This window comes from Porites lutea, chromosome 2, assembly GCF_958299795.1.
Source record: "Porites lutea chromosome 2, jaPorLute2.1, whole genome shotgun sequence".
Classification (NCBI taxonomy): Eukaryota; Metazoa; Cnidaria; class Anthozoa; order Scleractinia; family Poritidae; genus Porites; species Porites lutea.
The window spans coordinates 25,743,464-25,766,656 of NC_133202.1; the positions used below are offsets into that span (position 1 = coordinate 25,743,464).

Consider the following 23,193-nt stretch of genomic DNA (forward strand, 5'->3'; position numbering starts at 1 on the left):
CTCCCTTTTGCAGACTCAGTTCTGGGTCTGGGGACATAATAATTTAACTCAGAATTTCTAAGATTGTGTGAATGTACATTTGAGGTGTTGGTAAGGATACGCCTCAGATACGATGGGGAAAGATTATTATGAATTTTATACATTGTCAGAGCCAACTGTTTAAGTCTTACATATTCTAGCCTTTCCCAGCCAAGCTCATCCAACAAAACACTTGAGCGAACGTCATAGTTAGAAAAGGTAAGAATTCTAGCAGCCCTATTCTGCAGCTTTTGAAGTTTGTCTTGTTGATATTACCCCATACGGCACCACAGTAATTAAAATATGGCATTACCAGTGCATTGTACATATTCACTCTAGTATCAAATGGTATAAAATGACTTACACGCCTTAAGATAGCAATACCAGCGGATATTTTCTATGAAATGGTATGAATGTGTGGGCGCCAATTCAAAGATTCATCAATTTGAACTCCAAGGGATTTATGTTTAATTACTCTTTCTAAGGGTGTATTATTGACTTTGACTGTGAAGTCACTATTTATTCGGGATAACTTAAATTGGCTCCCTATAAGCATGTATTTAGTCTTCTTAACATTTAAAGTTAATTTGTTTGCTGACAGCCATGACTGGATTAAATTCATATCATAATTCATTTTATGTTCAAGGACACATGGGTCTTCTGCAGATGTGGTAAGGGTAGTATCATCTGCATACATTCTGGGTTTTGAAAACAAATAACATGAAGGGAGATCATTAATATAAATAATGAATAAGAGAGGGCCTAAAATAGACCCCTGTGGAATACCACATGTTATATTACAGAAATCAGATTGAACTCCATCAATGAACGTTTGTTGCTTTCGGTCAGATAGATAGGACTGGAACCAGTTAAGAGATTGAGAACTGACCCCATAGAGTTTAAGCTTTCCGAGAAGGATAGCATGATCCATGGTATCAAAAGCTTTTTTCAAGTCCAGGAATATCACACCATTTAAGAGACTGTTGTCAATATTCCATAGCCATTCATTCGTAGCCTCAAGTAAAGCTGTTTCAGTTGAAAACATAGGTCTGAAGCCAGATTGTGATTCAGTTAACAAGTTATTATTATTTAGATATTCATATAATTGATTAAAAACAACTCTTTCAATTAATTTACTTACTACAGGCAGAACTGAGATAGGCCTGTAGTTGTCAGGATCAGTCCTGAGGTCTTCTTTAAATATTGGCGAAACTCTAGCTCGTTTCCAAGCATTTGGAAATATTCCAGTGGTAATTGACTGATTTATTATAAAAGTTAGACTGCGAGTAACTATGGGAGACGCTTCTTTCAGGAGACGTGCTGAGATGTTATCAAGACCACTGGCTTTATTACTCGGTATTTTCTGAATTAAATTGAAGACCTCCTGGCATGATACTTTTGCCAAATTAAAAATGTGTTCTGCGGGGGTAATATAATCAGTAAAATTACTGGATGTATCTTTAATTTCAGAGGCTAAGGAAGGTCCTATTTTGGAGAAATGTGTGTTGAGTATATTACTGATTTCGATGGGGTCAGTATTTACAGTATCCCCAGTGTCCAGCTGAGTTATCTTATTAAATTTAGGTTCATTTCCAATTAGTCTATTAATTCCTTTCCAAGTATTCTTTATGTTTCTGCGGTTATCTTTGAAGAAGGCATTGTAATAGTTCATTTTAGCATTCTTAATTTCATAATTAACCTTATTCTTCATGTGTTTGTAAGAAGTCCAATTGCCATCTGTTGGGAACCTTGAGGCTAATTTTTTGAGTTTGTCTCTCTGAAACATTAGCCTTTTTAGCTCTGGAGTAATCCAGGGGGAAGAGATTCCTTTCACTCTCTTCTTCTTTAGTGGTGCATGGCTATCAGCAATGTCTAAGAACATATGTTGCCGTACATCCCAAGCAATGTCAGGATTATGCTCCATTGTTGCTCTGTTCGACTTCTGTCAGCGCAAAACCAGCGGGTTGCAAATAAATTAGCTTCTCAGGAATATTTAGGCTGTACACGTGACCAGCCGATGCTAGGGCCTTTTCCCGCCCAACCCATTTTTTAAGGGAAAAGCCCTGGGGACGAGGTTGTATCAAGCCCCCACCTTAAGTGGGCTTGAAATAATTAGCCGCTTAATAGAGGATTTACAGAAAATCTCTGTTTTCAGACACCCCTTATTTGCCTTGCAATAAAGAATGCAACAGACAATATTACTTCTTGGACACTTTATAGTGGTAATTTTTTCTAAACCTTATTATAATTAATTATATAAACGGTATTTTTTACCCTAAATTTAGGGTAAAAAATCGCTATTGATAACGAGTTGTGGGAAAGCTTATATGCCTTACTAGACTTCTTTTAATAAGGAGTTAAAAAATTTAGTTTAGTGTTACATTTTACATTGCCATATCTCCCTTAAATAAAAGCGTGTTAGATTTCGCGTTTAAACGTTATTCTATTTTGCGTTTTACATTGCGAGTTAATGTTACATTGCTTCACACATGTTTTTACATTTCGCGTTAAGGTTACATTTTGCGCCATGAATTAAACCACGTCTCTTCGTACCGCCCCAACTAACGACTGGTCTGAAATTGCTTTTAGTGTTTGATAAAAAGTCATGGGAAAATAATAAAAAGGGGGGAGGAACAAAAATCAATTACCAGAGGGTTGGAACTCGCGTCTATCAGAAAAGCCATCAACTTCGCAAGCTGGGAACTTTTTAAGTATTGAAAAACAAATTACGGGTAAAACAAAGACGAAAGATCTCTTGAAGAAGAGTACTATTCCGCACAAAGGCTTAAAATTAGATTAACTGAAAGAAAATATATAGAATACTTCGTGGAAAGTACGCGCGTTGTTGACGTATCAGAAATTAAACGAGTGAGATTATTGCAATAGTCTCCTGTACGGCTTGCCTGCGGTTCACGTCGCCAAATTACAGCGCCTACAGAATTCAGCGGCAAGACTTACTTCCCTTAATTACCTGACGTTTTCATCATACTTATTACGCCGGTGCTGACATCCCTTCACTGGCTCCCCGATAAATATATTTAGCAATTATTGAATGAAGCTGAGTAGGATATGAGGAATTATGCAGATCGAGGAGGGTGTTATCCACCGAGGCCGAAGGTCTCCTCGATTTGCATAATTCTTCATATCCTACGAAAGCCGAATTAGTAATTGCTTTATCATTCGTTCAAAATAATTCCAAGTTTAAAAACAAGGTAAAACATGCTTACCTCTGTCGATGATAATAGTGCGTGTTTAACGGGTAGTTTAGAAGATAAAGGGCTGTTTAGGTCTGCGTATGTAGATATACTGCAAATAGCTGAGGCCGTCCATCGAGTTGTCTTCTTGCTGTTCGTACTACGTTTTTAGACAATAGTTCGCCGTAAAACGAGTAAAATGTTCTCCTTTTAATACACACTTCGAAAACAACTCAAACTCGTCCCCAGGTCTTCTCGGTTAACGGTTCAATAATTTGCATCTTTGCTGCACTTTTAACGGCATCGGTTCAATATGGCAAAATTCTTCCAAATTTGGTCAACAGTAGCTAGATATGATGAACTATGCATGTGATTTTAGCCAATCAGAAACGGAGAAATATTTTGAATGAGTAATAAAGGATCTTATTGAAGATTGCTATATTAACTTTGAAGATATTGCATGGACTGTCACCTGACTATTTAAAGAAACTTGTGACAGTAAAGGCGATCTCTAGATACAATCTACAGTCTAACAATGGACTTCTAAAGAGGACGCTCACTTGTAAACACAAAATCTGGGGGGAAATTGGTCATATTTGAGGCCCTATTTAAAAGCCTTCTCTGTTTTCAATGTTCTTGAAACTTGCAGGGTATATTTATTGACGAATGATCTCGGGATTTTCAAATTTATAAAAAAAATTTATCGAGCGGTTTTTTGAAAAATGCAAAATTTGTAGGCATGAACCAAATTACGTGCAAAAACTGTAACAAAAGCAGCTAAATGGAAGTAAATAAAATTCTTCTTACTCGCGATCGCCCAGAGCAATTCTCCTCTTTTTTTGTACGCAGTTTTCAATGGAATCAAACCACTATGAGATGAAGCCGCGTTGCCAAAGCTAATCATTTTCTTAAAAATTACCTAATTGTGTGGATAGCATGCTATTTCACTGTTTTTATGATGCTTAAAACTTCGTTTCAAAATATTTCGAAAACGCTCTCATAGGTACTACTGGTACTCCTGGTACAGAGAAACACTAAGATAAATAAAAAACGCAATGGCGTCATTACGTTGCCATGGCGACTCCGATTGCAATAAAACCCAGATCATAAGAAATTTTCATCTTTATATAGAACAGTTGTGGAAACCTTTTTTCCATATCTTTACTCATTGCGACATAGTTAATGCTCAAACTTGGGAGGTATCCCCCCAAAAAAATCCAGTTGAGCCACCTTAATTGTAATTAATGTATATTTCATTTACACGATTTTCTAAAGTTAATTTTTTTTTATTCATTCAAAATATTTCCCCGATTCTGATTGGCTAAAAGCACACGCATAATTCACCATAACCAGTTACTGATGACCAAATGTGGAAGAATTTTGGGTTTAACGAGGAAATTAGGTCAAAAATGCAGCCCGCCACAGTTTAATGCATCGTTAACCGAGAAGACCTGGAGACGAGGTTGAGTTGTTTTGGTTGTGAAAGCAAAAATGGCGGACACTTCACTCGTTTCAAGAGTAAGAACTACAGCTGGAACTAGGCGAAATAATAGCTAAAAACATAGCAAAAACAGCAAGAAGACAACTCGGAGTGCGACATCTGCTATTTGGAGAATGTTTGCGGAGCTGGGCAAACCTAAACGTACACTATCAAAGATGAACTTAACATCGATGCAGGTAAGCATGTTTTAGTTATGTTTTTAAACTAGGATTTATTTTAGCAATTAATGAATTCGGCTTTCGTAGGATATGAAGAATTAAGCACACCCTCCTCGATCTGCTTAATTCTTCATATCCTAAGAAAGCCGAATTCATTAATTGCTAATTATTAATTTTCTAAAGTTAATTATTTTTATCGGGAATTTGATTATCATATTCTTGTAGATATTTGAGCGTTATAAATTTTTAAATTATTGATACAAAAACAAGTTCGTGCTTAAATATCGTACAAAGCACTTTCCATGTGGTTTTGTGTGTGGTAGACATGTACAGGTTACAGGTCTATACATACCGAGGGGTCATTTTTTCAGCCTTTTATTTTAAAGATTTCCATGGTGCTAAAATGATATAAAACATTTTACTGCTACACATTGTGAAATGACTTGAAAGAAAACGACGTCCCTTGGTGTGACGCCGTCTTCAGTCAAAACCTAGAAGTATAAAAATTATAACGAGGGAAAGGATCCATAACGTACAGGCGTTGATCTCGGATAAATACTGGGCGATTTTCTAATCGAAAGTAAAAAGCGCAAGTCTCTAGGGAGGTCCGGGGGCATGCATCCCCCGGGAAATTTTTCGAATTTTGACTCCCAAAACTCCCCTTTCCTGGGTTTCTGAGTCATTCAGACAGGATATTGGCCAGTTCCATTGAAGCCTGAAAATAGGCGGATTATTTCATCAAGGTCAATTTTCATATTGTGGTGGATATGAAGCAAGGCGAGTCCAAACCATTTTCCAGATTTCAACTTGGTTTTTTTTGTTATTATTATCAAAAAATATATTTATTATGAAAAATCTGACCGATTTCCGTAAATCTATGGAAACCGGTGTGAATCCGCGCCTGAGGTAATACAGGATTACACTATTAGTTTACCGTTTTGCTTTGACAAAAAAAAAAAAAAAAAAAAACAATTGCCTGCGGAAAATGTTTTGTTCTTGGTCCAATGTTTTTTTCATATTTTCATAAATGATTTATTCCTACAAATTAAAACTGTACAATTAAATATGTATGCATATCATGGTCAACTCTACACCGCCGATACGGATCCGGTATCTTTGGAAAGGCGTATATCGAGTGAGATAAGCTCAGCAAACGTCTGGTACGAGATCAATGGAATGATAATAAATCCCAGCAAACACCAAGGGATGATACCAGGAAAAACTGACCATCAGTTTAATTTCTCAGTAAATGACTCAGTGGAACTTTTTGGCGTTACAATTGATAAAGATCTTACGTTTAAGCAACATGTGTCCTCTATATGTTAAAGTTAAACAATGATGTCTACTAAAACCATGCTCCGTCTTTATAAGGCATTTACAGTCAACTCCCTCTAAGACGGACACCTTTGGGACCGGCAGTAAGTGCCCGTCTTAGAGAGATGTCCGTCTTATAGAGAGTCAAATAAAGGGAGTAAAGAAAGGCATGGACCAACTCTAGGTGTCCGTTTTAGGAAGGTGTCCGTCTTATAGAGGTGTCCGTTAAGAGAGAGTCGACTGTATACTTGCTCACTTCTATTATTGTTCTATGGTGTAGCATTTCTCTAGTAAACAGGATTCTGATAAATTGGACCTTTTAAACAAACGTATTCCTCGGTTTATTTTCAAGGATTTTAACTCTGAGTACAATGATTTACTTAAAAAGGCAGGAACTGCAAACCTTAAGGACAAGCGTTTACAAAACATGATTCTTACTATTTTTAAATGTCTTCAATTTTCTGATTATCCAAGATATTTCAAAGATATGTTTCGCTTACGCTCTAGCACCCATTTTTTAAGAGGAAATTTTATGCTCTGTTTGCCTAAACCATTGACCACTTCTTATGGTATCAATTCCTTTACTTACTTGGCAGCAACATCTTGGAATTCTCTTCCTGACCATCACCGCACTATTTCTGATTTTACTTCTTTTCGACGACTGATATCTACTGGAAACAATAATTTACTTAAAAGGGCAGGCACTACAAACCTTTCGACATCAAGATAATTTGTAAGTTAGTTGTCTAGGTAGTTAGTTATCTTATTTGTTATATAGAATTAACTTTTTATTATAATTATTTATTAATGTAGTTGGCTCGAAGATATTAGCACTTAAGTGCTTCACTGTAAATTCGAGGGTAAATAAAGTTTATTGATTGATTGATTGATTGAAAATAAATGAATTTGAGCAAAGTGGCCGGTTTGAATTAGCTTAGCAGAAAAATAGCTCCTATTAAAAGTACTAGTCAAGCTTGCTTGTTGTTTTTTTTTTCCTCCTCCCTTTCTGCTGTTGTTTTACAAGCTCTTTACAGTTCTCCCCAGAGGCACTGAAATGATACCAAGCTATACTATTCCAGTTACTCGACTATTCAGTGTTCACTTTTCTATACGAGAAAAACACTCCTTTAGGTTCTCAACAAACTTCCTTTTTAAATGACTACGAAGCAACTCGCGAAGCAAGGATGTTGCAAGCACCTATAAAAGGCCGAAAATTAGCGCGAAACTGGAGAACCGCTGTCGAGGGGAGAGTAGCAATTCTCCTAGGCATGCTTCATGCTAAGGAAACCTGGATAAGTTCCGGCCGTTTGGACCTTTGGCTCGTGTGCGCTTTTACCTTTTTACCTTTTTTTAACGCGAGCGTACGAATTAGTTCTGAAAAGGTAATTTTTCATTATGTAAGCGCTTGCAAAAGGCAAATCCTAATCCTATCCTAGTATGCATTAAATCATAGATAAGAGCTGTCGAATGTCTCACGTTACAAAGAGAAGATCGAAGTATTTGACACTACTTACCAAAATTATGATGTGTGCGAGAGTTGCTAAAGCCGATTAATGCTAACGATGCTAACTAAAGCCGATTAATGCTAACACACATTGATGAAGGAGTCTGAAGATTCCAGACTCCTTTCCTTATCTTAGAACCACTATGACCGACACCAACTCCTCTGACCTAGGAGTAGAAACATAAATCCAAGCTACCACAAACGCATTTCGTGCCCAATCACCAAAATTAAAAAAGTTCAATGGCGCTGTGCTTCCGTCCCTAATCGATACAACTGAATGCTCTCAAGAAGCTGACCTGCCCACTTTTACACCATCTACTAAATTCCCGGGAAAGATTGCAGGACGGAATTCCTGATGTAGACGTGCTCAAGAGGGCCGACTCTGTTACTATGGAAGCTTTCAACACCTCATATCACCTTTTGCTCGAATTCAGTGGGGAGGAAAATTCAACGGAATACACTTTGCTTATGTAAACGTGTACGTGTAGCTGACCTCATTTGGTAATTACTCGAAAATCCGGAAAAAAAGTTTGTAGAAATTAAATTTTACGCTCAAAATTGATCGTCTGTCAAAATGCTTGTAATCAAATCGACTGTATCAATACACCTTGTGTGAATTCTTTAGCATGCGATATCTTTTGGAGCACGTTTCCTAAAGTTGAAGTCTAAAATACATTTGTGGCAGTAAAAATTATATAGTACTCTTTCATCATTACTGATCCTACAACCCTGGACAAAACCTATTGAGACAAATCGCGAAAATGCCTATTTTTTCTTGCCATCCTGGCAAAAACTGAAACCTCCCGTTAAATGAATGCCCGATTTCCCCCCTCCCCTTATCCAGAGTTGTTTAAGATAGCATGACAATTATAAAAGTTGGTTTTTAGACCAAGACAATTTTGAACAGGGGGTGGGGAGGGGGCTCACTTTTTCTGTTTAGAGGAGACGGGAGTAGGGGGCAAAAGTTAGAAAATAGATGGAATTGTCTTAACAGTTTTGTCCTGGGTTGTAGCTATTAGTAGGACGCGTGTAACAATTATGAACCCAGTAAATGGCTTAGTAGCCTTACCATCAGTGTCTCTATATCATTATACAGTACCCTTTCATCATCGCTGATCCTAGCAGTATGTAGGATGCGTGTCGCACAAAAAACGTAGTTTAGTAGCGGTTGTTGTTTATTCTTAGGTGTGTCCTGTGCCTTAAATCCTTTAAGGTATAGTTTGTTATTTTCTGTTATTTATTGTCATAAAATATACTGCTCTTCTATCGCTCTTGTAATGCAGTTTTGAGTTGTTTTACCTTTTTTGGATTCCTTTCAGAAAACATGGAGGATCTAAGTGGAGCAAGTGTACAAAGACCTGCACCTGGTGGAGACTTTCCAAGGGAAATACGGCAGGACGAAGAAAACTTAGAGAGGCAGTTCAGAGAGATGCGGCAACGTGAAGAAAATTTGCAAACACAGCTCAGGGAGATGCGGCAACGTGACGAAAACTCACAAAGGCAGTTGAGGGAGATGCAGCAAAACTCACAAAGACAGTTAAGAGAGATGGAACAACGTGAAGAAAACTTACAAAGTCAGGTGAGGGAGACACAGCAACGTGAAGAAAACTCACAAAGGCAGTTGGGGGAGACACAGCAACGTGAAGAAAACTTACAAAGGCAGTTGGGGGAGATACTGCAAAACTCACAAAGGCAGCTCAGAGAGATGCAACAACGTGAAGAAAATTCACAAAGGGAGCTCAGGGAGATGCGGCAGCGATTTGAAATCTCCCAAGAACGGGTTTCCACCTTGGAAAGACAGCTGAGAGACAAAGACCAGGAAGTGAATGAACTAGAGTTAAGTCTTTCGTTAGCCCAGCAAACAATAAGTGAACAGCAACGACAGGAAACATGCGATTGGGTTATTTCCCGCGATGAAATTCAAATGACCAATAAATGCCTTGGCAGGGGAGGCTGGGGAAGTGTTTATGAAGGCGTGTATTGTGGCTGTACTGTAGCAGTAAAGCAAATTCATGAGTTGATTCTCTCCCCTCATAACATACGTCTTTTTGAGAGAGAAATGAATATTGCATCCAAGTGCCGCCATCCTCACTTGCTGCAGTTTATCGGCGCCACTAATGATGAGGGAAACCCTCTGTTTGTCACCGAGCTGATGGAGAAAAGTCTGCGAGCTCTGTTAGAACAGCGGCAACTCGCCGAGATAGAAATACGTGTCATTTCTCTGGATGTAGCCCGAGCGATTAACTATCTTCATCAGAAAAAACCAGAACCTATTATTCACCGGGATGTGAGCAGTGCTAATGTATTGCTATGGCGACAAGGTGACCAATGGAGAGGTAAAGTGGCAGATTATGGCACTGCTAATTTCATGCAGCAGACCATGACAGTGGCTCCTGGAGCTATGATTTACAGCGCACCTGAAGCACTTACATCAAACCAAACGGTCAAGGTGAGTTTTTTTGAATTTAGGGCTTATTTGATTTAACACAGTTTCATCAACACCATTTAGACTTCAGAGACTGGTTGGTGCGATGATCTTGAGCGCGTAGGATTTTAAGGCCTGGTTGGTCGTTTACTCACACTACTCTACTACGCTATGTCCTTCTCCACCTACGTGTGAAATTGGAAGCAGCAAAATGATGCTGATGTGGTTAGCCTTGTGTGAGCCAGACTAATATTCTGTGTTGAGTGGAGTGGCAGTATCTCTTGCTGCTTAATTCCCGGCCAAACGACTTCGCATCCAAATCTGATAGAGTCAAACCTTTCCAAAACGACCGCCTTTGGGAGAGAATAACGTCACCGCGTGAGAAAGTAGCCGTTAAGGGGAGGTGAGTGTAAAGTGACACCATGGTTCTTTTGGTGGGGAGGAGAAGTTTACAATATCCTTGTTGCGTCTATCCAGAAACTCATAAGGGGTTGAAACGTGTAACTCTCATATGTTTGCTTTGTCCGATGCTCGTGATTATTCATTTCCGAAAGTACCATATTTGGAACGAGAAGAAGAGATAACTGACCAATCAAACTTCGTAAACATAGTGACATAATTTTCCTTCAGGTCCCCGCGCCCGCTTAAAAAAATGGCCGACAAACGGGGGAAAGCTTTCAAAGCCGAGAAAGCTTTCAAAGGTTGAAACCAGGAATATTACCGAAACACTGAGCAGGATATTATTGCCTTACCACCCGGGCCAAACGTAACATTGTGAAACCCATTGACGCCCTCGCAACTTCTTGAAGTTGTCACTTCAAAACAAACGATGCCTCGTTGACCCTCTGCACAGTAAACTTATACTGCAAATTTAAAAGTCTAGAATAAACAGTGAAAAATATTTTCGAATAAAATTCATTAGCTGCGTATCGAAAGTGTCCAAAACCTGAACCTGACATCTTCGCAAAAAGTGATGGCTTGTAATGAATGTGAGAAGCATTTCAAGAGCTTAAATTAAACTTAGATGTTGTAGTTATGATCGTGTTTGAGCTAATTTTATGAATGAACAAAATCAAAACAATAGACAGAGAAGCCGTTTCTTGAAAATTTTTATTCAAAGTCCTAAAAGTTAATCCTTTAAAAGAGCCGTGTCACATGCATTGCGCATGCTCAATTCTTTGAAAAGTGTTCAGCCCAACAAGAAATCAAACTGACGCGAATCCTCACAAATCAAGTGAAAATCTGTTTCCATCGTCGCTAATCGGTGTTCGTTTTGTATTTTATCTATATATTTAAATTATTTAGACATAAGGCTTCCATGTTACAGTAATTTTTTTGAGAATTGTGGAAATCCTAAGCGCTATTTAGCGCTCCAAGCGAAGGATGTCGGCTCGAGGTGGTAAACGCTACGGCAGTGGCCGTAGGCTCTTGTCACCTGGAAGCTTTGTTAGGAGCATAGAGAAGAGATCTGACTCTCGGAGTTCGTGGCTCAAGTCTCGTGGAAGGATTTACGTCCGCCGTGACATTCTGGACACATTTAAAACGCTAAAAGCTCAGTGTGTCTTCTCCACCGACACTGCTTTCTTGCAGCATTTGTTGTCGTTTGAGATGCGAAGGCAACAAAGGTGAGAAAATAAGACTTCTACATTTATATTGCTTTTTAGTCTAAGCTGCAACGTCGAATCTAACTACCTATTAAATATAACTTTATTTTAACAGTTTTTAAACTGGCTTGCTTGGCTTTTAAAAAAGCCAAGCAAGCCATGAAGAAGAGTACGGAAGAGTCAAGTGCAGTACAACAACCCCAAGCAGGTAACTATATGCACGAGATCGATCTGGAATCCCTGTTCAGGGACTTCTTTTTTATGTGAGCAGTGCATGTGGCCGGAACATTTATGGACACAGTCCATCGGGATTAATTCTGTTTTCATTGAAATAAAAGTTATAATATGTTGCATATTGTTTTGCAGATGATTCTAATTTGCACACCTCGACCCCTGTGAAAAGAGGCAAGTATGACGGTTCTGTCATTGCTCCACCAGTGGAAAGTCCAGTTGCTGGAATGGCTGGTGACAATAGGTAGGTGGTCATTTCGGTATTGATTTTCTGTTTCCATATTATTTCACATATCCGTCTCGGACATAACGGTGAAGGAGCAATTTGAAGTTCTTCCTGTGGTAAAAATTTTAGATGCATCAGGTTTTCATTGAGTAAATGTCTGAACATTCAATAAATCATGATGGATGAGGAAGAAAGTTTTAGTAACTATTCTTTCAAGTAGTTCAGTTTGGTATTTCCTTTGCCTGTGGGTTTTCAATGCTTTCTATTTATCAGTGAACTCAAGTAGTTTACTTTGTATTTTCTAAACATACGAAACTATTTTCCTTGTATTCTGATGACAGATATTCCACTCACTTGATGTCTGGCATAAGTCAAAAGGAATCCGGAAGTGTCTTTCAAATGTGAGTTAGAGTTGATATTATATTAATTTTACAGTGGCCACAAAAAGCAAATTTAGTGTAATTCTTTCTAATATGTGACTCTGTCCCATGTATTGGCAAGACTCTTTCCTATAAATAGAACATAAACATACATTGTGTTGTCCCTTGTAAATACGCCCATGTAGTATACTTCACTGTTGTATATTTCCAGGATAATCAAATCATATCTTTAACCAATGGGCCAGGAATGGACTAAGGAATGTTGTTATTATAATCTGTAGAGAATTAAATGCTCAAAGTTTGACAATGATGATTGGACTGTTAATGTAGGTTTATTTTTTTGAGTCGTTGCATTTATCTCTGCCAGAGAAAAAAAATTAAGGCTTGTTATTGATCTTCTGTAGGTGGGAAGTGCAAAGGGGATGGAAAAAGTGGCCCTTTGGTCTGACCACATTGTTAGACACTTTTGGCACTGTTGCAGTCTGGCATCTGAAGTGGAAGGCAATGAGCTAGAAGCTCTGAAGATATTGAAGGTAATTCCAATTTATCATCTTTTTTAAAGTAATGAATAACAGGGCTGTCAGTAAGAGGTGATGGGTCTATGTGGCCCCCAGCTACACTCAAAGGAAAATAGGAGAAAAATGGAACCAAACGAAACCCCCCGTTGTTTGGTTCTCTGCCTACTTATTTTATGTACCCAGCGACTTGAAATCTTAGTGACAGCTCTGAACTTTTTTTTCTGAGACTTTTTTGAAAATTATCACATTATATTATATCAGCCTGTAAACACTTTGTTTCTTCACAATGTTTTAGGGTCTGTTTACATGGAGGTGGGGGACCTCGGATAGGTGAGGTAAAATGTGGTGGGTCACCCCATCTATCAAATTAAAATGAGATATTATATGGACAAGCGGGATACTGCACCAAAGGGGGTTACCTCACCTACCTGGGGTTCTCTACCTCCATGTAAACAGACCCTATGTCATTATCATCTTGTTATATCTGTTTCAATGAAATTTTACTATTATGAAATCAGGATACCTGGATCTCACTATTACACCATGTGTGCAATCAACATGAGTGGGCTGATGGCCATTGTGACCACGAGACAATCACTGAGGAAAACCACCAGCTTCCATGGTTTGACAGGAGATCCAAAGAGTTTGAGGCACTGCAAAAAATTATCCTGGATCCTGACCTTCTTGAAAGTTTCAAGTACTACACCAGATTCAGGTATATAAGGGGAACCCTGTTTTCAGAAGAAAGACTAAATATATATCTTATTTCAATACGTTGGTTTATTCAAATATAATGTTTATGGATGAATGTTATGGTCTTCAAAGAAAAAAATATTTTGGTTTGTATTCCTGTCTGCTTGGTCCTTGGCAAAAGAAATGTATGGAGGAAACTTAAAAGAAGAATGTGTTAATGAATACTATGTCAATAACTCCGAGCAGCCCCATTCCTTAAACTAAGCTCAGTAATGTTAACGTTGTCAGGCTTAGGCAAGGGTTTATTTTTTAATTGCCACTGTGGACCTTGTGAAAACCTTCTTAAGGTGTTGGCCAGCCCCTAAATGCCATTCTATGTCAAGCTCAATTCATTGTCCTTCTTTAATTATGACATGTATATTTAACCATGTTTTTCAAAAATATTTATTTTACTTTAGGCATACAGGCGCATTAGAACGAGCCAGCTCTCTGTCATTGATGTATGCCAGCAAGAGAATTTCCTACACGTAAGTAACAACACTTCATAGTTTTAAAAGTTCATAGTATTTATATTATCTGTAGCCTATAGAGAAGCTCAAATTGTTGTATACTTCAAAAAATTGCACTGTGTGAACAAAGATCTCATGGAACACTGTGTATTTTGGTCAATTGTTCTTTTTAGGAAGAAAGTCTACAAAGTAAGAAAACAACTAGCTGCCATTGACTGGAACTATCACCTCGATAGTCCTGAACAAGAAGATGTGCTAGGCGAGGTTGCTGTGACCCGGAAGTACAACCAGAGAACAAAGAGTTGGAATGTGAAAATTGTAAAGCAGGCCGAAGACTATGGTTATATTTGGATGCTTCTGGCTAAAGTGTTTCGTCTACGTGTGGAGGATAATGAAAATATGCAGAGGGCGGTCCCAGTGGAAGCTGATGACCCAAGGAGGATAGCCCCTACAATTGCTGTGGTGCCACCCCCACCTTCACGCGAGCTCTTTATTCAGCACAGCAGCAGGTTTAAGAAAAACTAGGAAACATGATGTAAAATATGTAATGAATATGGAACCTTTATGTATTCATGTGCAGTGTAAGAAAATATTCATCAAAGAAGGACTGTCATGTATGATGCACAATAAGCAACAGTGATGTTTTTGACAATAAATATAACCTATGAGAATTGTTTAATAATTTTAATGCACAATATGTGAAACTAAATAATGCAAAAGTTAAGCGAAGACGAAGGATTGGTTAGTAAATGTAAATACCGGAGTAGGTTGGTGCTTATTGAACTAACCGTTGGAATCCGTTTTTGTGAGTCTAATTATCCATATTATAAAATTTGCTCGCACTGCCACAATACAAATACAGCTGTAATGCTATTGTTTTCATGGGGCAATATTCACAGGGGTACTCAATCCAGGACAACTTTTTTTTGAGGGGGGGTGGGGTTGGGGGTATGGCATGAGGTTGAACAAACCAACTGCAATTAAAAATTCCTTGTAGAAACCTATCAAAAAGTTATTTCCATTTTAGCGAGGTTTGAACCCCATGTACACCCCAGTTGAGGAAGGGTAGTGCTCTCGAATTTTCCATACACAGCATGAAGGGCATACCCTTCTTTTGTGTTTTCCAAGGTAGCCATATTCTTCAATTATGTAATGACGATAGGCAGCCTTTCGGAAGGCTCTGCTGCTATTATCTTGACGGTCGTTTCTGATATCCCCTAAACACTTTATACTTAATTGTAAATAATCAGGGTCCAGGCATAGCTTGCGAAAGCGTGCGCTAAGTGAGACACAGTCTCGAGAATTACAGCACCGGTTCTCAACCTCCCGCGACATTCTGCGGCAATGTCCACATTTGCACCACTCAGGCACTGGTTCACTTGACCTTGCCATAGATGCTGTTGGCGGTGGCCTGAAAGATGAGGGCCCACCTGAAGCTGATGTTCCAGATATGTTCGAGTCTGAGGCTGGGGTGGATGCAGGTGTAGATTGGGCAGGGTTCGGTGGTGCTGGACTTGACACTTCTGGCGGGGATAGAGAAAGGGAAGATGGGAGAGCGGCATCATCATTCTCATCTTCTGGGTCCTCCTGGATAAGAAGCATATCTATATAGTCCATGCTGCCCACTCCCCTCTGTAGAGCTCTTGTAGCAAGTTTTTTTGCTAGCTCCTCATCCAGGGTTTGAATAAGCTCCTGTGAGGTTGAAAAATAGTGCAATAATTTGTCAGAGTAGCTGGACAATTACTTTTTATCACATTCTGTCGAAGCTTGACACGTAGATTTTTTTGAGAGCGTAATCGACGAGAAAATAACTAGTAAAAAGGGGACTTCCCTAAGAAATCTTGCACACTTCAGAACATGACACACAAACGAGACACTAAAATAAAAGACAATTTGCTCCATTTAGGGGATGCAACAATCAACAACTTGTACAAGGGAAACTTACTAGATAAAGGAATAGCAGATGAGATTTTTGAAGACTATCTTTTGTGCCTTCGACTATGAATTATAACTCAGTATTGTACCTTCACTCGTCGATTTTCCATGTCTCGTTCTTGCTCCTCCGTAAGACCATTATCTGGTTGGCCTGGCGGTCCTTGCACGAATTCCCATCCTTGGGATGCCACGGATGCAGCCATCACATGATAAAAAAGAAATCGCAAACTGTACTAGTACTTCCTACTAGCGAATTTTAGACCTCAACCGAGCTTTGTTTCCCCACCTCTCTGTTCTTGCACGGCTTTCGTCGACTGCACGAACAAGCCTCTCCGCAGTAGCGACCGGCTGTTTTGCAAGGACATCCAGTCCTTTTTCTTCCTGCTTTCGTAGAGCAAGTGCTTGTACACTGGCAAGAGTTAGGGACGTTGTCCTGCGCAAACGGGAAGGAAATAATGTTGACTAGATTTCGCGCAATCGAGTGGAATAAACTGCGGTATTCAGAAGTCCAGGAAGAGTAGAGAGCGAGTCGCCGACTACAAAAGCGGCAAGAAAGTTGTGGCTAAATTAATACACGGATACATACCGCAAAAGAGCGACTTTGTTCCGAAGAAAGGCTCATTTCTGTAAAAGGTTCTAACGACAATAAGGAATCTCGATGAAGGTTTCGCAGCGCGAGTCGGCTTTTCACATGGGCTCATATAAACATGGCTTTGTTTACATTATTTGCATCTGTCAAATGCAAGCATGCGCAGTAGCCGTGACACAGCTCCTTTAAAGCAATTCGGAAAACACTATCTGGATCGTGGATCCGTTCACGCAAGTGACATCGGCTAAGCATATGGCAAAATTCAACACAAAATCCATCTCAAATCAGGGCACATTTTGTAATTTTTCTTTAGCGCCGAAGAGAAAAACTTATAAAACGTCTATGAAACATTTAAAAATACATACATTTCCTTTCAAAAACGTAATTTTCTTGGCCATAGAGTGCAAAATGTACCTGAAAATTCAGCAAAAACTTCGCTGACTTGGTTGCATTTCAAAACAGACCATGGGCTCCGCCGTGAAGAAAACAAGGCTGAATTCCTTGAAGGACGATTTCTTGATGAAAAGCCTCCCTTTCTCCACAAAAAGAAAGCTGAGCATGCTTTTGAACTTTCTCTTTCCATTTTTTGTCTTTTAACGGTGTATTTTTAATCTTGAAATGCACAACTCTTGTCTTAAAACATCTGCATGGTGATCGCGCAGCAGCCATTTTGTTGAAAATGGATATCCGTCACTAAGATTTCCAAATATGGTCAAAACGAATATTCACGAGCATTGAACGCGAGTTACACGTTTCAACCCCTTATGGGTTTCTGGTCTATCCTTATTACAGCTTAAGCTTAATAAGACGCATCACAATCAGAATATAACACTTACAGTCAAGTCAGGTCAAGTATACCCCAAGATTCCATTAATGAACTTATTATTCGAAAGTTGAATTCGTTGGTGTTTGTAGATTTCAGATTCATAGCTGCATTCCTGCATGCTTAATGAACCGGAATTCACACACGAGGTAGTTATGAGTACCCGCTAAGTTTTCTTTAATTTAATGTAAATTTCTCCAACGCAATTTTATCCATTCAAATGTTTTTCAATCTGACCGAATTCAGGGAGGTTATCGTAAAAGAGTCACTGCTAATTACGCATACAGGGATGCAGATTTGAATTTAATACTGGTTGCGTAGTCGCTTAAAGAAGGAATGACCTAAAATGAGCTACAAGAGGGTGCTAATGGGGGTACCCAATTCTCAGTTAACTACAAATTTTCGGCCAAATATCAGTTAACTACTATTTTTTACGCCAATTCTCAGTTAACTACTTATTTTGGTTAGCTATTAACTTTCACTTTCCTACAGCAAATATTATTCTGTCATAACCCGAATTTTCTTTACTTCAGCACGTCAATCACTTTTTGGGGTAGGCCCTATTAAAATCAAGGTATAAATTTACATGAATTCACATGAACTCCGCCACTAGTACAATTTATAAGTAACTGAAGATATGGAAAAGAACATAATTATCTAACCCAAGTAGCAAAACTGGGTAAGCGATAGCTATTAAGACACCTATTTACCGATTTTTGCTGTAACTACAAATTAGAACCAAGTCGTATAACCATCATTATGACAACAGCTTCATAGATCCAGACGCACCAGTGATGATGGTCATGCATGTCCTGCCATAAACTCACTTTAAAGTCACCTTCTTCGTGACTTTCATTATCTGAATCAGTCACGTACTTGTCTGGTTGAAATTACTGTATGTGTCCTGTATCTTGTTGTTCGCCCAAGTTTCAGTCCATTTTCAATCCTTGCAATCCATTGCAACAGACGACGGGAAACAATATCAATGCCAAAATAAAGTCTTAAATAACAAAACTGGACCATTACTTTTGGAATTCAGTTGATGCAAAAAAAAGTTTTAGCTTTTTAAAAAGATAGCAAATAGCATGACATAGTCCCATAACGCTGGTGGTAAAGATCCTGCTTTGTCTTGGGTTGATTCGCTTCTTATAGTTCGTTGTCAAACAGGTCGAAAGTTCACTATCCAGTCCACCCCTATCCCAACTTCATCTTCTTTTGTCATTGTTTGCATCGATGGGAGAGACATGGTTGAGAGTGCTAACGAAAGGCATGAAAGTATTTGACATGGGACAATTCGACTTTTCGTAAGTGTAGCCCGCTTCGAATTTGTAGTTCTTTTGAGCGATTCCTTCACTCTATTTCCAAAGTCTTGGTCGTAGTTCAAAGCACAAAGGGCCACATATTTAAACGAAGTCTAACTTAAGCCGCGGTTTAACGAATCTTTGAACCTCCAGGTCTCAGTCTTTGGTGGGTTGTTTTAAGAAGATAAATGTTTTTCTAGTCTTCTTTGCATGCTTAACGATGCAAAGAAGACTAGAAAAAAGAAGACTAGAAAAACATTTATCTTCTTAAAACAACCCACCAAAGGCTGAGACCTGAAGGTTCAAAGATAAAACTGTTTATAATAATAATGATGTTTAGGAATCGTTGGGCAAATTGAAAATGACTTAGAACGGGGTTTTGTTAACTACGCGGTTTAAATATTTGGCCTTAAATGTTTTGTGTTGAATGAAGAGAGAAACCGCGTGTAGGTTTTCCACCTGCGTCATAAAGATATCCAAAGCGGGTTTTAAGAAATAAAACTGTTTCAGAAAGACCGGTTTAAACACTAGCTTAAGGTTGGAACTGAAACATGTGATATCTCGTAAGTACAAATTCCATGTACTTAAATGAAAGATGCTGATTTCTTTGAGCCATCAGAAATTCTCTTTGGCCAGATCCAATGCTAAGAGTCACAGCGTTTTTCTTTGGTAGTATAATGTTTAACTTGACGTCCTTTTGGGTCCTTGACGACAGTATTTCCTTATCCGAACACAGAAATCTTGTTAATATCTATTTAGAATTACGAATTATTCGTTGAGTTGTCTACAGCCAGCTCTATGACGAACGCTTTCAATTTGCCGGGTACTGCTCTGGTGCCTTTTGCACATAATAATATCAGTTAATGTGCCACTGGGTCAGTAGCGGGACAGAAAAAAGTCAGAAAATAGCATTTCCATTTGCAAAACGTTGTTGTTTTCATTAACATCAACGATCTTATTCAGTATAATTAATATAATGTCACTTGTAGCCAAATTCGTTGTATCACGCTGCTTGTTTGCAAACTTCGAATGGGTTTTTCTGTTCCGTCAATCATTTGCGTGGGGGCGGAGTTAATGCAAATCACAATGCAACGCACTCAGCTAGCTTGGCCCGCAAAAACAAAACTGAGAATGACTCAGGGCTGCTCAAGAATAGCAAAGGAAATCGCGATGATGAGTGAAATTTTTGTCGAGAGCAGGAGGCAGACATTGCTTTATTCTTGCAAGAGACAAGAATAAGAAAGAGCAGAAAAATCTTCCAAAAAATCTATTCGATTATTGCCCGAAACAGAGCAATCACAAGCCACGAACCTTTAAACACAGAAATAAACAGAGTAGATCGAAATGCACCAATCACAAGTAAACATGTGTTTCCTAAGAGGTCCGTTAAGATGATTGACGGAACAGAAAAACCCAAAATTCTTTCGAAGTTTGCAAAACGGGCAGCGCGATACAACGAATTTGGCTATAACTGCTAACTTTTCATTTCTCAGTTAACTGCTAATTTTTTGGCCAATTATCAGTTAACTACTGTTTTTTTGGCCAAATATCAGTTAACTGCTAACCCTATTGGCACCCTCCTACAACGGTACCTAAAATGACGTAAAATGAGCTACAGCGGTATCTTAAATAAACGTCAAAAAATGTCTCAAATAACCTTAAATTATGAAACTAAAACAGGCAAAGGAAATTTAACTTTGCTGACCGCCCATTTGGTTTCGAAATAGTTGAATAGACTTATTGTTAGTTCTTCTGTTAAAATATGTTTGTAACGTGTTTCTTGAATAATGCAACAAAGTTACGTTGACGCACAATACAACTGGATTAGCGTGGAACGTAAACCTTCTGGTCACGCGGCGCGGAGAGACTCCTTTGCAGGGCAAATTCACAATTTTTGTGCTGCGAACTCTGTACCAAATGATCAGGCCCAATTGTAAAGCTTACATATTCATGGAGAAATTTTATATAGAGTATGATCTCTGGTTTAATACAGTCGACAGGTAAACTCAAGATGTTTGCGCCATCAGCTCTACTCCAATCAAAACTGCGTTTCTGGGCGAACTTTTTTTCTTCGTGTCATCATCTCCGGACCGCGTGACGAGAAGACTTACGTGGCATGCTAATCCTGCTCTTTGTCAACGTAAAGTTATTGAGTTGTTTATTAAGAAACCTTCAACGGTATAACTAAGAAGTAGATGAGACCGAGAACTGTCCATTTTTAATTGTTTCGAAACCACATGCGAGGTCAGTAAAAAACAAATGAAAAAATTCGAAATGTGTGTATCGTTCATAGGTTGATGTTTATAGCTTTGGTGTTCTTCTTTGTGAAATGTGCGTCCGGGAACTTCCAGATCCTAGAAGGCGTGAACAGCAAGTTCTGCTCATGACAAACCGTGTGTTGAGAGGCCTGGTACGGCGATGCCTGCAGACAGATCCTGAAGCGAGACCAACCATGCAGAGGATAATCGATGAACTATCAAGATCTGTGTAACGTTCATCAAGTATTTTGTCAGAATTTTTTGAAAACTTTCGTAGTTGATAGAGTTGAATCGCTAGAAATCTTTAGTGTGGAAGTCGTGTCCAATCGATTATCGTGACAACGCAGTTTATCCAAGTGTCACTAGAAAACAGATTACTCAAGTTAAAAACAGATTTGCAACTTATTTGTCTTTTATTTTGTAAAATCGATGTTTTTTTCGTATATTACACTCAGTGAAATGTGGCCTTTTCACGTGAAAGATCAAAGAGAAAGCGAGGTCTTCGATTCTCTGTAATGTTTTAGTAATGGTGCCCAAAAGCCATACACATTTCTCATTTACCGTCGTGGGAAATAGATCTGTTTATCCGGTATGGTTTGTTTTCCCAATGAATTTGGTCCTTTGTCGTTTCATTAAGTATGCGTACAAATGCACTTGAATAAGACGAAACTTGGAAGAAAAAGTTATGTGGATTATTGGGTGCGGCCACACTGGCGATTTTACCCATGGAAAAGTGGCTGTTGCCCATGGGGAAGCCTCGGGTAAACTTCTATGGATACGTCGAAAAGAACAAAAGAATTAAACATGACATTTCCCGAGTTAAGTTCTTAAAAAAAACTAAAGCGGCTCAACCAATCACGAAAAAGTGGAATGTACCAAACAATAGAAAGCACGTGTTGTTTACGCGCTGAATTCTTGGCGCCAAATCCTACTCGAAGTTCGAAAACTCAGCACGATTTTGATCGTTGGCACTTTTTTTGCAAATTAAACCCGTACTTTTGACTGTTGAGCGACAATTTGCCATTGTTTACAACGACGTTTTCCCGCGAAACCAGTTTCAAGTGTTTTCTTCCCCCTTGGAGAATTTATCGCTGTGTAACTGCAAACATCAAAACGGTCAAAACCCAGAGTGAACCCAACCCGAGCTATTTTATCATTTGAAGCGTTGCAGGGGAAGACGTCTAGTGTGACCGCACCTACTGTCACATGACCTACATTGAGAAAACAAAGCATAGGACAAGCGAAAGAGATTTAAAGCAAATGCTTGCTTGGGATTAACCTTGTTAATAGAGGTCAGGCTTGGCTGAAGATCGCTGAGACGTCAGGCTATATCCTTAGCCTACTTTATGTATATGATCGTTAGATCAGGAGCTTTTCTCCTTTTGTAAAGACAACTGAACATTTGACTAACAACCATGAAAGAGTTATATTCCTTCATAAGCAAATAGGTTACTTTTAAAATGTTTTAGTTTAATTCAGAAATTACTCCCTTCTTAAGAAGGTCATGCGCACGAAGCAGAAAAAATTGATCGAAGAGGTCGCTAAAATTGTGACAAATTTGAGGATGTTACGCTGAATTAATTGCGCGTAGTAGTTCAGTAGACATTTGTAGTTAGTGTTTGCCTTGCCAGTAGTAGGTAACTTACTCATAAAGCAGCTCCTATGTAACTCCTATGTTACATACACAATGTACATATGACGTGAAATAGATAAAAACTTCGATTGGCTGAGCCGTTACAAAAACAACAAGTTTAAAAAGTCGAAAAATTGGGATTTTTCCAAAGGGGTTAGTCCATGGCTTTGGTCAAAATATGGCAATTTTTCCGCCTTTTTAATTTACCAAAAATAGGCCGGGAAAGTGTGTTTCAAGATATTTTAGTAAGAAAAAACGCCTTTTTAGACTATAAAAACAAGAAAATCAAAAAGTCGAAAAACTGAGATTTTTTTAAAGGCGTTAGTAACCTGTCGCGTAGTAAAGCCCATTAGGTATTTTTAATCAAAGATTCCTACCC

The 23,193-nt window shown here is 38.7% G+C and overlaps 2 protein-coding genes across 2 annotated transcripts in view; both read left to right on the top strand.

Moving 5' to 3' along the window:
• LOC140928117 (uncharacterized) overlaps positions 1 to 21,488 on the top strand; it is a 51,705-nt gene extending 30,217 nt beyond the window's left edge. The window contains exons 3-4 of the mRNA XM_073377832.1: positions 9,009 to 10,138; positions 21,217 to 21,488. Of these exons, the coding sequence (XP_073233933.1) occupies positions 9,009 to 10,138; positions 21,217 to 21,414 (1,328 nt within the window). The 3' untranslated portion in view covers positions 21,415 to 21,488. The remainder of the gene's footprint in view (positions 1 to 9,008; positions 10,139 to 21,216) is intronic.
• LOC140928129 (uncharacterized) lies at positions 12,518 to 15,199 on the top strand. The gene is made up of 5 exons (XM_073377843.1): positions 12,518 to 12,576; positions 12,960 to 13,088; positions 13,592 to 13,788; positions 14,225 to 14,293; positions 14,449 to 15,199. Exons 2-5 carry the CDS (start codon positions 12,978 to 12,980, stop codon positions 14,798 to 14,800), a joined length of 729 nt encoding a protein of 242 aa, XP_073233944.1. The 5' UTR covers positions 12,518 to 12,576; positions 12,960 to 12,977; the 3' UTR covers positions 14,801 to 15,199.
• Positions 21,489 to 23,193: the final 1,705 nt, after the last annotated feature.

Excerpts from the sequence above, each read along its gene's own strand:
- LOC140928129 (XM_073377843.1), top strand. The coding sequence starts at position 12,978 with ATGGAAAAAGTGGCCCTTTGGTCTGACCACATTGTTAGACACTTTTGG. Across the intron at positions 13,789-14,224 it reads AAGTACTACACCAGATTCAG|GCATACAGGCGCATTAGAAC; the intron begins GTATATAAGGGG and ends ATTTTACTTTAG. Across the intron at positions 14,294-14,448 it reads AGCAAGAGAATTTCCTACAC|GAAGAAAGTCTACAAAGTAA; the intron begins GTAAGTAACAAC and ends TGTTCTTTTTAG.